Source organism: Bombus vosnesenskii, unplaced genomic scaffold (assembly GCF_011952255.1).
Source record: "Bombus vosnesenskii isolate JDL3184/JDL3185 unplaced genomic scaffold, Bvos_JDL3184-5_v1.1 scf7180000014911, whole genome shotgun sequence".
Taxonomy (NCBI): domain Eukaryota; kingdom Metazoa; phylum Arthropoda; class Insecta; order Hymenoptera; family Apidae; genus Bombus; species Bombus vosnesenskii.
This window is the reverse complement of record NW_022883717.1, coordinates 1-14,950: the sequence shown is the minus strand read 5'-3', so window position 1 is coordinate 14,950 and position 14,950 is coordinate 1. Positions and strand designations below refer to the sequence as shown.

General features: G+C 39.8%; 1 protein-coding gene across 1 annotated transcript; it reads left to right on the top strand.

The window, feature by feature from the left end:
• The first annotated feature begins 395 nt into the window (after positions 1-395).
• Positions 396-801, top strand: LOC117240787 (retinol dehydrogenase 12-like). Its single transcript, XM_033506827.1, has 2 exons — positions 396-570; positions 653-801. Exons 1-2 carry the CDS (start codon positions 396-398, stop codon positions 766-768), a joined length of 291 nt encoding a protein of 96 aa, XP_033362718.1. The 3' UTR covers positions 769-801.
• The last annotated feature ends 14,149 nt before the right edge of the window (positions 802-14,950 follow it).

Genomic DNA, 14,950 nt, shown 5'->3' with positions numbered 1-14,950 from the left:
ACCCCTATTATCTCACCGGAAATCAGGGGATCGATCAAGTCGTGGTGTCGATAGTTATAATCGTAACGGGAATTTACGACTCCCGTTGACGTCTCTCCTAGCGACTACGTCTCCCCGCGATTGGTCGAATAAACATTGTGATTGGTTGATTTCCTGCTGCTATATTCGGTTTCGCCGAGAATCGTGAACACGTACGCTGGAAGCAATGCGGGGTAATTATTTAATTTATTTCATAATATTATTTAACATATATCGTGAAAAGTTCTGAATATTCGGATTCTTCTGTTATCGTTTCATCGTATGTTAGCATTATCAGCTCTCGATATCGAATTGACAAACAGAATTTTTCTCATACAAAGTAAGTCACATTAAGTATATGTATATGTATAGTGATCATGATCAGATATGCACCATCAAGGATTGTAAATGTTTCAAGTAGTGCACACAAGCGTGGCAAAATTAAATTCGACGATTTGAATAATGAGAAAACCTATGAGCCTGGCGAAGCATATGCACAGAGCAAATTAGCTAATATTCTATTTACACAGGAATTGGCAAATAAATTGAAAGGTTTTGTCATTTTAACAGAAAATAAAATTTATTTTTGAATAAATAATACAATCGATAAAGCATTATTTTTTACGTCATATAGGAACTGGTGTTACAGTGAATGCCGTCCATCCTGGTATAGTACGAACAGAAATAACGCGATATATGGGAATTTATCAAAACTTTTTAGGTAGATTGGCTGTAGATACTCTTTATTAAAACCAATAGTACATTAAAGTATGACATTCGAAGAATATTGTATAAAATTTTCACGGAGAAATATTAAAAAATACGGCAATGGCAGTAATTATTCGGACGTGTCTCGGAAAAAAGTAGAATTGCTCATAACTTGGTGCTGCATCATCTGAAATAAAAAACTCAAAGTTCATTCGTTAGGTAACAGTTTTCCCCAGGTAACGCTGGGAGGGTTTTTCGAAATTTCAATTTTTCACTTTTTTGGAACACTTTGAAGGGAAAATTAGCCGCAAATTTTTCAACAAATTTTCGCAAAATCGGCTAATGACAATAAATCATTCTTTCAAGCAGAAGGAAAACGGGAGCTATTAATGCTTTTGAATTATATAGCTACCTCTTGTCCTCTCCCTGAACCTACCTAGAAGGAGTTTACCACTCGTCATCGTAACCCTCCGCCAAATACCAACAATAAGAAGCTGTCCCTTGATGATAAAATATATTCAAAGCCAACGATATTTACAATATAATCATCGGAATAGCTCAAGCGACCGACAACTATATCGATCAAATATTTCTCTGCTGTATTTACTATATACTTAATACGACGATTGTGTAATTAATGCATAAGAAATAATAAGGCGATGGTAGATGTATCGTTCAATGTTTCAATATGTCGGAGACGAAAGGACGCCGGGGCCCCTCCTAACCTCCTAACATTGTAATCTAGAGTCTACTATAGCCGTAATGAAACAATCGCAGTTATCCAAGCCGATGGTAACTGTTCGGGATTAGTGACGGTGAACTTTGGCTCGGGGCGACAGCCTGCCGCCCAACGTAGCCACGGTCAACGAGACGGGCGCTCCGTCTAACAAAGGTGCGGACCGGTGTTATGACCCTCATTAAAGGGGCAAAAATAAATAAGAATCGCACTTTCCCCCAACTCTGTTGTCATTGTATATTCTCAGAAGCATTCTCGGACTTTCCGTAATTAAGAAGGTTTCGCATACCTGCTGCACAATACGTCTGTCCTTTAAACCGTGTTTCATACACCAAACAAATGAACAACTGCTTAGGCTTTACCAGCCTGTTAATAAGGGGGCCCCCTTAAGAGTCTTAACCCAGGCAATGGTGGCAAACATGAAGCGAAATGGCGTCTATATAAGCCCGACAACTAGCTCGGAGATCACATTCCCAATTCGACTATCGAACAGAACGTTTGAAAGTTCTTGACGCTTCGAAGTTCTTGACGTTTGAAAATTCTCGACGTTCGAAAGTTCTTGGTGTTTGGAAGCGCTTCGCGATTGAAAGCGTCCTTATACATCTTCACCACACTTGGAGCAGTAAGTATTTTATTTCCTTCAAATCGTTTCTTCCACTGATTTTTCAAACAATTTGTTTGAAATTATTTATTTTATTTCCTTATTTATTATTTATTTATTTTTTATTTATCTATCTTAATATCGTCGCAGGAATACGAATGAAGATGAACAAGAAGAAGAAGAAGAAGAAGAAGAAGAAGAATACTCTCCTGATCGCTAAACTAATTAGACTTGGGGACTACTTTATATGGGAACTACTACTTACTTTACTTGGGAACTGTAAATAGATGTTGTGTATAACAGGCTCATCACACATAAGTTGTATTGTACATTATAGTAAATAAATTTTATACTTCTACTTAAAAGATAGATTCTAAATTTTTCTTTATCCCTTCTATCCCTTCAATTCCAATTTATCATATAATAGATTATAACTTCTGTCCAGTTTGTTAAAATTTCTTTAACAACTTCTGCGCTTCCTGTTTAGCATCTCGATCATCTTCGTTCTTTGCAGGATAATCAAGGGCCATTTTTAAATATTTCGTAGCTAGCTCTTTTTAATTTAATTTTAAGTAGGTTTTTCCCAACATTAATAAATTTTGACTATAGAAATTGGGATCAATTTCCTCTGCAGTTTCAAAATATTTTAGAGCTTCCTCGAATGATGAAGATGGCGGTTCTCCAAATATTACAGATGCAATTTTTCTTTGATACCATGTTAAATCAGAAACTTGATAGCACCAAGTACCAAGCACGTACATAAGTGTTGGTTCTTTTGGATTTAGTTCCATTGCTCTCTGCGACATTAAACATATTCGATACAATTGCTTGACATTGTGTCAGGGAATGAAATATTTATAAGTATATATATATATATATATATATATATATATTTGTCGAATCATCACTGGAAATGGGGTTGTGGACGTCAAATGAATCTTCTCGAGGATTAGCCATTGATATGGTACACACAGGCGTAGTTTATTACAATGATAGAATTATTACAGTCTTAACAATTGATCACGGCGGTTCGGCACTCGCGACACTAGTGACGATGCTCTCGGACTAAATAACGAATCCGCGGCCAACGGGATGACAACAGAACGTACTCACAAAGTCTAAGTCTGAGAATAATCACTGATCGCGAAAGCGTTACTCTTTGATCGATGAGATCGCGAGCGAGAATGCCTTTCCCGTCCCGATGATGCCACACAGGAAAACTATAACGGGGTGTGTCTAAGGATACGAGATCATCGGATTCGTCGAGAAAAGCCTTCGTTCAGAAAGTGTTGCTGCTAATTGGTTAATCTCCATATCGGTGGTTAGAAAAGGATGCTAGCCGCCCTCGAGGGAAAGTTGTTAGTGGGAGACGCCGCTCGTTGAAAAATATGTCTCCCCTATCTTCCCGTAGTTGGGACAAAGACCGTTTGTCCGTTTGAAGGACTTTAGTTAACTAAACCTTAAGATTTATAACGGGCCCTCGGGCTAGCCGAACATGTACTGCGGAGACGCATCGACATCTGGCAATCATCTTACTCGAAGAATAGGGTCTGCACGTGGCGAGCCACGGGACAGAAACCGTTGGAATGTTTACTGTCGCGTGTCGCCACAAATATTTCTTTTAAGGAGAGCTATAGAATTACTTCATACCTTTGTTAGGCAAAGCGTTCATCCCGTGACCGCGGCTACGTTCGGCGACTGACTGTCGCCTCGAGCCCAAGCTCATTATCACAATTCTCGAATAATTACAATCGGGTTGAATAACTACAATTGTTCGATTACAGCTATAGTAGACTCTAGGTTACAATGTTGCGGGATTATCCAAAATTCCAAAGGCTCCGGTGTTCTTTCATCTCCGACACGGCCATCCTGACTATCACACGTCCTCGTGTGTAACTAAAATATCGTGTTTTCTTACATTAGATTCGATACAACTGACATTATTTACGATTTAACTAAATGTCCAAGTAAGTCAAGGGTCCAGTGCAACAACAAAGTTTCGTTCGGAGGTTTGACAACAGAAAAATAAAAGAGAATAGGAATTTGTAATGTTATAATTTGTATTCAAAGTGTTAGGTGCGTTCTGTGAGTTGCCAGTCAGACCGTAATGACACAACAGATCATTTTCGATTTGGTACACTGGTGAACCTCAGTTTGTTGGATCGTATTGCCATGTTGGGTGCATTACACCCAGAAAGCACGTATGCCCACTCAACGGGTTACAACAAAAGCACATCAACCCACTCAACGGGTTACAACAAAAAGCACATAAAACCACTCGGTGTATTACTATGACCACAACGCAGTGTTAATGATCCTCTGAGGTCAGTGTACTTGCATCGTTATTATCACCGCCGTTGTCATCACCGCAGACGTCTAACTCAGCAGGGACGCAACCTTCTGGCATTTTTCTCAGTCTGTCGTGTCTGTCCTTATATGATCGTTTGCCGTCTAAGGTTTTTAGGGTATATCTATCTCCCTCCAAAGTCTGTGCTATTACGAATGGACCCCTGAATTTCGGATCTAACTTCGTCTGGTTTCTTTCCTCGTTTTTGCGTAATACGAAATCGCCAAGGTTGAACCTAACTATTTTAGCTTTGTTTTCGTCGAACCTATCCTTATCGTATTTGGCGCTTGCTTCTATATTCTTTATCGCCTGCTGTCTTATATGGGAGATATTTACTTCTCTTTCTTGGATATTGTCGGGTAGGGATAAGCCGTAGGGTCTCGCTGTTTTACCGATTAGTAGTTCCAACGGGCATGACTTAGTCACGCGGTTGGTGGTACAATTTAAGGCCAGTTGTATTTCCCCGATCGCGTCTTGCCAGGACCGCCAGTTGGTTTCTATTGTTGTGAACATGTTTTTTTTTTAGCGTACTCATAATACGCTCTACCTGTCCGTTGGCCCTACTAGCTCCGGTCGCAATTAAATGGAGTTTAATGTATTTATCTTGACAAAAGTCTGGAAATTCTTTGCCCGTAAAACATCTTCCCTGATCCGCTATTATCCGGCAGGGACTGCCGAATAAAAATATAGTACGTAAGTGCTTTAACGGTACTAAGGAAATTTACTTTACGAGTATGATGCAGATATGCGAATTTAGTGAAGACGTCGACCAAAACAATGACATATTCTTTCGAACCACTTTTACCGCTTAGTTTGCCCGTTATGTCCACGTGAACTGTATGCCAAAGTATGCTGGTCTTAGGTATAGGATGTAATTCAGCTTGTATTTTACCTGAACTGGCCTTCGAAACTTGACAAGCGTGACAGTTCTCTACGAATTGGCGAACATACTCCGCCATTCCTTCGAACCAGTAACACTCGCACAGTTTCTCAAGCGTTTTATCCCAACTTAAGTGCATAACTGACTGTTGCACATGGTTAATAACAGATCATCTAAAACCTCTGGGGACAATGGACAAGCAGAGAGTTCTGCCTTTTCTCTGTATTTTACGATGAAGGGTACCGGACCGTAACTCACACGCATTCACGACGTCTTCCGCGAGCTCTTCGTTCTGCAATTTATCGACGATCTCGGAAATTTGTGGGTCGCGACGTTGTTCCGTAGTAGCCAATCGTCGGAGATTTCGGTTAGGTTAATTTCTTTCTCTACGATTTTGCTGAACGTACTGCGATCCAAGTCTACGGGATTTCGCGAGACAAAATTTACGTGGGCTATTTGTTTACCTTCCCGGTACAGAATGTCAAAAGTAAAAGTTTGTAAGTAAGCCTACCACCTGTAAACCCTGTCATCTAAATTTACCTTACTACTGGATGCCTTCAAAGGGTTACAATCGGAGACGACAAGAAATTCTCGTCCGTGGAGATAATGACGGAAATGCTTGACGGCGTTCACAACTGCTAACGTTTCTAGTTCGTAAGAATGATACCTAGATTCCGCAGGGCTACTTCTTATACTGTAATATTCTATTACTCTATTTTTACCTTCAATCTTGTGTATTAAAATAACCTCATATCCATCCGAACTAGCGTCGATGCGAAGTTCTATCGGGTAGTTCGGGACAAATACCATTAACACCAGCGCGTCGGTTAGGGCGGAAATTACCTTTTGCCTTATTTTTCCATGCCTATCTGTCCAAGTCATGTTTTTATTATCGGAAGTAAGCGCATACAAGGGTTTCATTACCCGTGAAAATTTAGGGACGAATTTTCGGAAATAAAGGGCTAAACCTATGAACTGCCTGAGCTGTGAGACAGTCGTTGACGCAGGTAAAGAACTCAAGGCGTGCATTTTACCCGGATTGGGACGAACTTCTCCGTCGTAAATTACATATTCCAAATAGAGTACCGATGCCTTTAGAAAAGAACATTTTGAAAAGTTAAAGGAGAATCCGGCTTTTAGAAGGGTATCTAGTACGGTGTGCAATACTTTTAGAGCTTGATCTATCGAGTCGGCAATAATTAGGGGATCATCCAAATAGACGACAACGTAAGAATGGCACGTTGGCTGTTATACGTGTTTTCAAAGGAATCTCAAGAATGATCTCTCGTTTCGTTTGTTCGCAACCTCGAAATCAGCAGCCGCTGCTAAATGGAACGAAGGAAAGTGTAGTACAGATCACTCCGACCAAATGATTTCTTATGTCACCGCAATTAAAAAGGGTCAAATGCTACAGAAGACTTGGCACGCGACTACTCCTGAGGATTTCCGTACTAAACGCTTTGATGGTTTACAAAATTGAAGCAAGGAAGAACATAAATATTAGAATATTTAGGCAAGTATGAGCTGCACAATTATTAGGGTTGTCCGAAAGTATAAGAATCCCCATTTTCGACGGGGTCAGCATAGTATCGCCATCCCGAAAATGACTTCCGGAAGAAACATTAAACGCGCACGCACTTATGTTATGCAAATAAAGGACACCGAATGGATCGAACAAAGGCACAAAAGAATTCGAAGAAAACAACAACTTATTATCCAAATTGTTCATCGAGCGTAATCAATGCTGTATACTTCCTAGAATTAGGATGAATAGGGATTTGGAGAAACACACCGGCCATGTCCAGAATAATAAAATATCTCGCTTTTGCAATCTCGCGACTTGATCCGCAATGAGGGGTAAAGGATACCGATCCGCGACCGTATATTTATTTAGTTCTCGAAAATCTACCTATCATGTATCTGAACCATTGTTCGTCTTCACGAGTAACACAGGGCTCGCGAACGGTGAATTACTAGGCTTTATGATTTTTGGCTGTAATTAAGTCGCTTGTTCTATCACGTACTATTCTGCGCTCGCGAAGTCTATTAGGACTCCTTGTACGGCGATGTTAGGATCAATTAATTGTACTTCTAACTGGCCTGTATTTTTTGTACGAGTACGTAGGGAACCCGTAACGGATGAATCTCTGAATTTCGAAAAGAAAGATTAATCGACTTTTATCGCTACCACGTACCTCATTGTCAACTTCATTAACATCGATCTCGTTTTCAGCGGTTTTATTACAGGCATTAATTATTTTTGTTTTACACATAGCGAGGCTATTTTGTGTAACATTACGTCAAAATCTTGGCTTAAAATTTAACGAGTAATCGCGATATCGTATTGTTAAATAACTATCAGCGAGAACATGAAAAGTTTATCTCTAACCACCGACGCCTGCAACGGACAAGATTTGAGCGATACGTTTAGTACCGATATTTCTTATTCCTCGCATTACTACTATATCAATCGTTCTTTTGCCAGAAATTCTCAAGACTACGGATTCTTCAATTAGCGAACACTCGGCTCCGAAATCGGGGTAAAATGGAAACGACTCACCCGGATTGCTTGATCTACTAGTTAGCGCCTCCACTACGTAGAAGTCAATTCGACACTCGGCATTGAAATTATATTCAGGGCACTGCTCTGTAAAGGATCTTTCTCCATAATCAGATTGGTAGATGCGCACCAGGCAGCGGAGTCGAAAAATTGCTAGGTTCCACACTCGATTTTTGCACTAGCGACGGAATTAACTCGCGCACGATGGTCGTAAGCTCTTGCACTGTTATAACCGGTACTGATCCCACTTCTGCTGTCGGGTTTACATTGGAATTAGGGTTAGGGGCGTGAAACGAATCTTCGTTTGGGTTACACGTTGTCGTTATGCAATAGAGAAGACATTGACTAGTGCAAATACGATTATTATAGAACCGGACAAGTAACCGCGGTAGTTAGGTACTCGAGAAACTAATGACAATGATCCTAGGTTCAATAACGAATCCGCGGTCGACGGGATGATAGATGAACGTACTCACAAAATCTAAGTCGGACGCGTAATATTCACTGATCGTAAAGAGTTACTCCTTTCATCAATGAGATCGCGAGCGAGAATGTCTTTCCCGTCCCGATCATGCCACAGAGAAAAACTATAATGGGGTGTGTCTAAGGACACGAGATCATCGGATTCGTTTAGAAAAGCCTTCGTTCAGAAAGTAAGGGAAATTGGCGTTGCTGCTAATTGGTCAATCTCCATATCGGTGGTTAGAAAAAGATGCTAGCCGCCCTCGAGGGAAAGTTGCTAGTGGGAGACGCCGCTCGTTGAAAAATATGTCTCCCCTATTTTCCCGTAGTTGGGACAAAGACTGTTTGTCTGTTTGAAGGACTTTAGTTAACTAAACCTTAAGATTTATAACGGGCCCTCGCGCTAGCCGATCACGTACTGTGGAGACGCATCGACATCTGGCAATCATCTTACTCGAAGAATAGGGTCTGCGTGTGGCGAGCCACGGGACAGAAACCGTTCGAATGTTTACTGTCGCGTGCCGCCACGAATATTTCTTTTAAGGAGAGCTATAGAATTACTCCGTACCTTTGTTAGACAAAGCGTTCATCCCGTGACCGCGGCCACGTTCGGCGACTGACTGCCGCCTCGAGCCCAAGCTCATTATCACAACTCTCGAACAATTACAATCGGATTGAATAACTACAATTGTTCAATTACAGACTCCGGTGTTCTTTCATCTCCGACATATATATATATGTATAAGATTTATAACACGAATGCTCGGTAAAATGTCTGTGATAAATAATTCCAATTAAAATGGAAAATTTTTTAATTGCATCGCTTCGACTATACATATACATATACTTAATGTGACTTACTTTGTATGAGAAAAATTCTGTTTGTCAATTCGATATCGAGAGCTGATAATGCTAACATACGATGAAACGATAACAGAAGAATCCGAATATTCAGAACTTTTCACGATATATGTTAAATAATATTATGAAATAAATTAAATAATTACCCCGCATTGCTTCCAGCGTACGTGTTCACGATTCTCGGCGAAACCGAATATAGCAGCAGGAAATCAACCAATCACAATGTTTATTCGACCAATCGCGGGGAGACGTAGTCGCTAGGAGAGACGTCAACGGGAGTCGTAAATTCCCGTTACGATTATAACTATCGACACCACGACTTGATCGATCCCCTGATTTCCGGTGAGATAATAGGGGTGATTGAGTTTGTATAACACTGTGATTCACAGAATTATAAATTATATATTTCCAACACTTAGATTACACTGATGAGCATAGATAGATAGATAATCACTTATCGCACGAAGATAAGATAGATATGTACGTTAGAGCAGGGCTCTTGTAATTGGATTCAATGTATTAGTGGACGTAGCACTATAAGATATTTAGGAGAGGAAATGTAGGCTCGACAATACCGAGACCGACTCTCGCGTTATGTTTAGACTGCACGATGGGCATTAGCGGTAGACTTAGTAGTTGACTTTTCCAACGATGTGGAAGAAGTGAAGTTGAGTGACGATGCTGTGTCGGAGGAAAGCTAAGGGTGGGTGTGTCTAGCGCACGGGTCCGTCGGATCTGTTGGTGACGATTTTAGTTAGAAGAGTGAGGGAAATAGTCTTCGTTTTTAATTGGTTAAACGAAGGGTCTTAACCGCCCTCGAGAGAAAGTGGTTAGTGGGAGGAAAGTTGCAGCATACGTGAGAAAAACTAGCTTTCCCTTGTCAAGCCGTAGTAGACAAAGGTCTTTAGAAATGCTTTGGAAACAGACGTTTGTTTGGTTTGAAGGACCTCTACTAGGAAATTCCTCAGATTTATGGAAGATACTTGAGACTATTGAGGGTACGCAGTGAGTATCCGAAGATATCTGATTGCCATCTTGCGCGCGGTGTGTGGCCTGGGCTAGGTAGAGTGTTACGCGACGTAACACGTATTTATCATGTAATTCAGCTTTTCCCTCTCACTCACTTTTGCGCCTGCACCTTTTAATTCATTTATTAATTTTTCAAAATCGCTAAAAAACGATGCTGAATAACTGTATTTATCAAGACTTATCTTCTCCAATCTCCTTCTGCACACGATCTAGTGCCGTCGATTCTTTCAAGTACACTTCGTCGAACTTTTTCATTATTTCATACGCTGTTTTTTCTTTCCTAATATATTCTAATTGTCTATTTGAGAAGGCACTGTAAATTATATTTATCGTCTTCGGATCCTTTTTATCCCAGTCTGGATTGTCTGTTTCAGTCTTCACTCTAGTTATAACAATATCACATTCTTTATATCTCAGAAACATTGTTATTCTTTTCTTCCACATACTGTAACCCTCACCATCAAATATCGATAGCATAATTTCCGATCTCTCCATTTTAATTGATTTCCTATTCTTTACTCAAGCGTTCCTACGTGCTTGAAGTATTTTTTCTTTTATTTTATATTCTTTGAACGTTTCTTCCCTTACTAAACTCGCAAGACTAAAAACCACGCACTAAATAGCTTGCAAAACTAGTAACCACGCTCTGCTACCATGTTAAGGTATAGAGAGGATTCGAAAATACAAATAGTTTACTTTATTTCGCACACAACAGCTATACATATATATATTACACTCTGAAGACTTCGATAACCTTCTTGCACGCACGCTTGTTGTCAACCACCTCCTCTAGATTCTCCTAACAGCCTCCAATCGTCTTTTGTCTCTACTGAGACCTGGACGCCCTCTGACGCTTACACACACATTCACGTGTACAGTGTAAATGTATCATCTACCTAACAAGATCATCAACGTAAAATCCTACCGTCCTCCCGAACATCATAAAACCGAAATAAATAAACAGATGACTGAAATGTTAAAGAAAGAGATTATAGAACCCTCCGACTCTCCCTATAACTCTCCTGTCTGGGTCGTTCCAAAGAAAATCGACGCATCAGGGAAACAAAAGTGGCGAGTAGTGATTGACTTTAGGAAGTTAAACGAACTAACAGACCAAGACGCGTATCCACTACCTGACATTGACGATATACTATCACAGCTAGGAAATGCGAAATATTTCTCCTCTTTAGACTTATTCTCAAGGTTCCATCAAATACCCATGGACGAGAATTCAAAGAAATACACTGCATTTAGCACACCACAAGAACACTTCCCTTATAATAGAATGCCATTCGAGCTCAAGAACGCACCTGCTACCTTTCAAAGAATGATGGATACCACGTTAAGAGGTTTGATTAACAATCATTGTTTCGTTTATCTCGATGATATCATTATATTCGGGCAATCGATAGAAGAACATACTAAAAACTTAGTCATTATATACCAAAGACTCGGGAAAGTAGGTCTAAGAATACAACCAGATAAATGTGAATTCTTAAAGCCCGAATTAGAATATCTAGGACATGTAGTGACAGCAGATGGAGTAAAACCTAACCCTAAAAAGATAGAAACGGTAAAGAATTTCAAACTACCAAAAAATCCTACAGATGTAAAATCATTCCTTGGGCTAGCTAGATACTATAGAAAATTTATTAGAAACTTCTCTAAAATTGCCAAACCTCAATCTATTTTTAAAGAAGGACATTTAGTATTAATTCATAACGATCATAAAGAACACAAGATAGATACTGAATGGCCAGGGCCATACACCATTGAAAAAGTGAAAAAGCCCTTATTATGAAATAATAGTAAATCACTCGATTAGGAAAATACATGGTAACCGTATTAAACCTTACTTTCCAGGACGATCTTCACCTTCTTCATAGTTAGCTAAGCTAAACGTTATACCCCTTAACGGTAGTTCTATATATCAAGAAAAATTAGCTCATGCATACTTACATAGCGAATCTGTAAACGTAATTATAGGTTTAGACATTAAGGATATATATGCAAAACTCGGCGAAATTAAAAGATTTAGACTAATGTTAACAGAACATTTTAAAAGTGAATGCCCGTATTCCAATGAAATGATTACCCAACACCCAAGAACCCAACATTTTTTTATTATTATTTTCCCATTACTTTTACGTGACAAGCAAAGCGTAACGATAAACAAACTCCGGGCAAAACAATGTTGCCGCTACGTGCAATCGTCAACCGAGGTTGAATTTAAAGTTTTCGATACTCCCCCGAGTATAAATAAAAGAACACGATCGTTAAGACAGTTAGTATCGAACATTCTTATAGCGAATTAATATCGAACGAACGTAAGCATTACCTTGTATACACATATCGAGCAACACTAAGCGAACGACGACTAATTCTGTACTGCAAATAATTTTAAATACATTTGACTACACTAAGTATCAACTCGTCTGGTCATTAATCAACAACGCGTTTAATCGTCCTCCACATACATGTTGTATAAGCTACTATGTGTACATTTATTTATGTTTCCCATGGTACAGACGTATTCCTTATTTTATTGTAGCTGTGTAATTTCAGTAGTCTTGCATAAAGGACATCTGTTTTGTTGCAATTGTATCAGCTATTAATTGTAATACTTGAAGCGTTTGTATCTAATCGTCATGCATCTGTGATGGCAGTCGACCATGGAACTTTCCAACGGCTTCGCGACACAAAGCGCTATACCTTCAAAGCGTAAGGCCGACACGCCTAATGTACCATCGATATCCCTACAGTTCTTTCGCCGAATATTCGGAAGAATGCATACGCGGCAACCGTTGCGGACATCTAATAAATGCGTGCGTAGTGGAGATATCGAGGGGCAACAAAGAAAAGAATCCATTTGGTTTCGAATCAAAGATTCATTCTGCCCCGAGCTGCGGAGTGCGAAAGGTTAAGCGTCATAGCGAAGCAAACACAATTAGAGATACGTGATTATTGACTCTTGATAGTTAATCGTTAATCGTTAATCGTTAATTGTTGTTCATGGTTAATCGTTAATTGTTTTTGATCGTTCATCGTTAATCATTAATTGTTGTTGACAGTTAATCGTTAGTCGTTAATTGTTGATCATAAATTGTTGACTGTTGATTGTTAATAATTTAATTAACTTTTTTGTTGAACATCAAGAGTATTTCTTGTGGGCACCTTCACCCACTATCCACCTCACATCGTTATTCTACATACGGAAGGCAAGATTGATATCAAGTTCGAAGGACCGACCGCAGAAGTCTGGTCTCTGCTATTACCACGAGACCTTTCGAGACTGCGCAAGGAAGTGCCGGGCCCCTTGCAACTGGACCCAGTGAAACGAGACCAGCCGTCCGTAAACGCGGCATGTGGCGATGGCTTTAGTATCCCGTCGCATTTTCGTGACGGACAGGGCACCAAGGATCTCCTTCCTCGTGAACACCGGTGTCAATATAAATGTATACCCGTGCAACAAACTACGCGGATCCGCGAACAAAGATACGTACGAGCTGTTCGCGGCGAATCGAGTGGTCGAAGCAAACCGAAAACGCCTTTCGCGAGTCAAAACGCGTCGTCTCTGACGCCACAATGTTAGTGTCACGACCGGCATACTTCAAATCCGATGGACTGACGATGGAGATAAAGATGTGGCGGCACTCGGCGACAATCGTCGGCAATATCGCTGAAGTGTCTAATGAACCATCAACAACCCAACGGTCCTTCCGCCGAAGGTTCTAGAAGAAAGAGCACGTGGCAACGGTCGCGGACGCCTAGCAAATGCAAATGCATGATGGGGATGTTGAGGGATGACAAAAGAAAGTAATCGGTTTCGATCGAAAGTCAAATCATAAGAGCTTCAGTCTTGGAAAGTCACGCCTAGAGTTTGGAAGTGGATTGTAAAGTGAATTGTTGTTAGAAAAAAAATAAAGTTTCTTTTTTTTATTTTTCACCTCAAATTTCTTTTTTTATTTTGTTATTTTACGTGACATTAGCGCATCCGGTATCGGCAACAACGCGTGAACGACAAATGGCAGCCGCTAGAATTCGTTACAAAATCTTTGTCTCCCGTGCGATTAATTCTGTATTTGGAATAATTTTAAATATATTTGACAATATCAAGTATCAACTCGTCACGTCATTATTTAAATCATCCACCACAAATCCAAAAATAGAACAAATAGAAAATTAAGTTGCTAACATGTTTTTCTATAATAATATTTTAACATCAATATTGTAATACGCAATGTGAAAATGAAAAAATTGGAAGCAACCGAACTACGGATGAAACTAAATCACTTCGCTGCTTGTAAAGATAACTTTTAGTGTTATAAACGTAAGTCAAGTAGCAAAGAGCATAAATTGAATTTACCCAAACTCTTCTTGAAATCTGACAAAATGATTCTTTATTTTGTCAAAAAAATCTTTACGTATTTTCCATTCCCATTCGTCGCTTTTTTCAGTGGCGCGTTTATCGCTACGTCGAAACTCCGTCCGGTAGCAGTTAATTTCATTTAAAGTAGAAAACTATTCAGAAACGTGTATACGTTACACAGCAACAAACCAGTCGCCCTGTTATTACCTCGTTCTCAACAGTTCAAATTTCAGGGACAACCGACTACTTAGTATCGACCCAGTACGTCATATTTACTCGCCAAAAGTATTGTAAACGAAAATTGTAACTGGACATGCCGTTAGTAACTACCATTTTTCATTTGGCGGAAATTTAAACAAACCCCGAAACACCGTGGCGT

Excerpts from the sequence above, each read along its gene's own strand:
- LOC117240787 (XM_033506827.1), top strand. The coding sequence starts at position 396 with ATGATCAGATATGCACCATCAAGGATTGTAAATGTTTCAAGTAGTGCA. Across the intron at positions 571-652 it reads ATTGGCAAATAAATTGAAAG|GAACTGGTGTTACAGTGAAT; the intron begins GTTTTGTCATTT and ends TACGTCATATAG.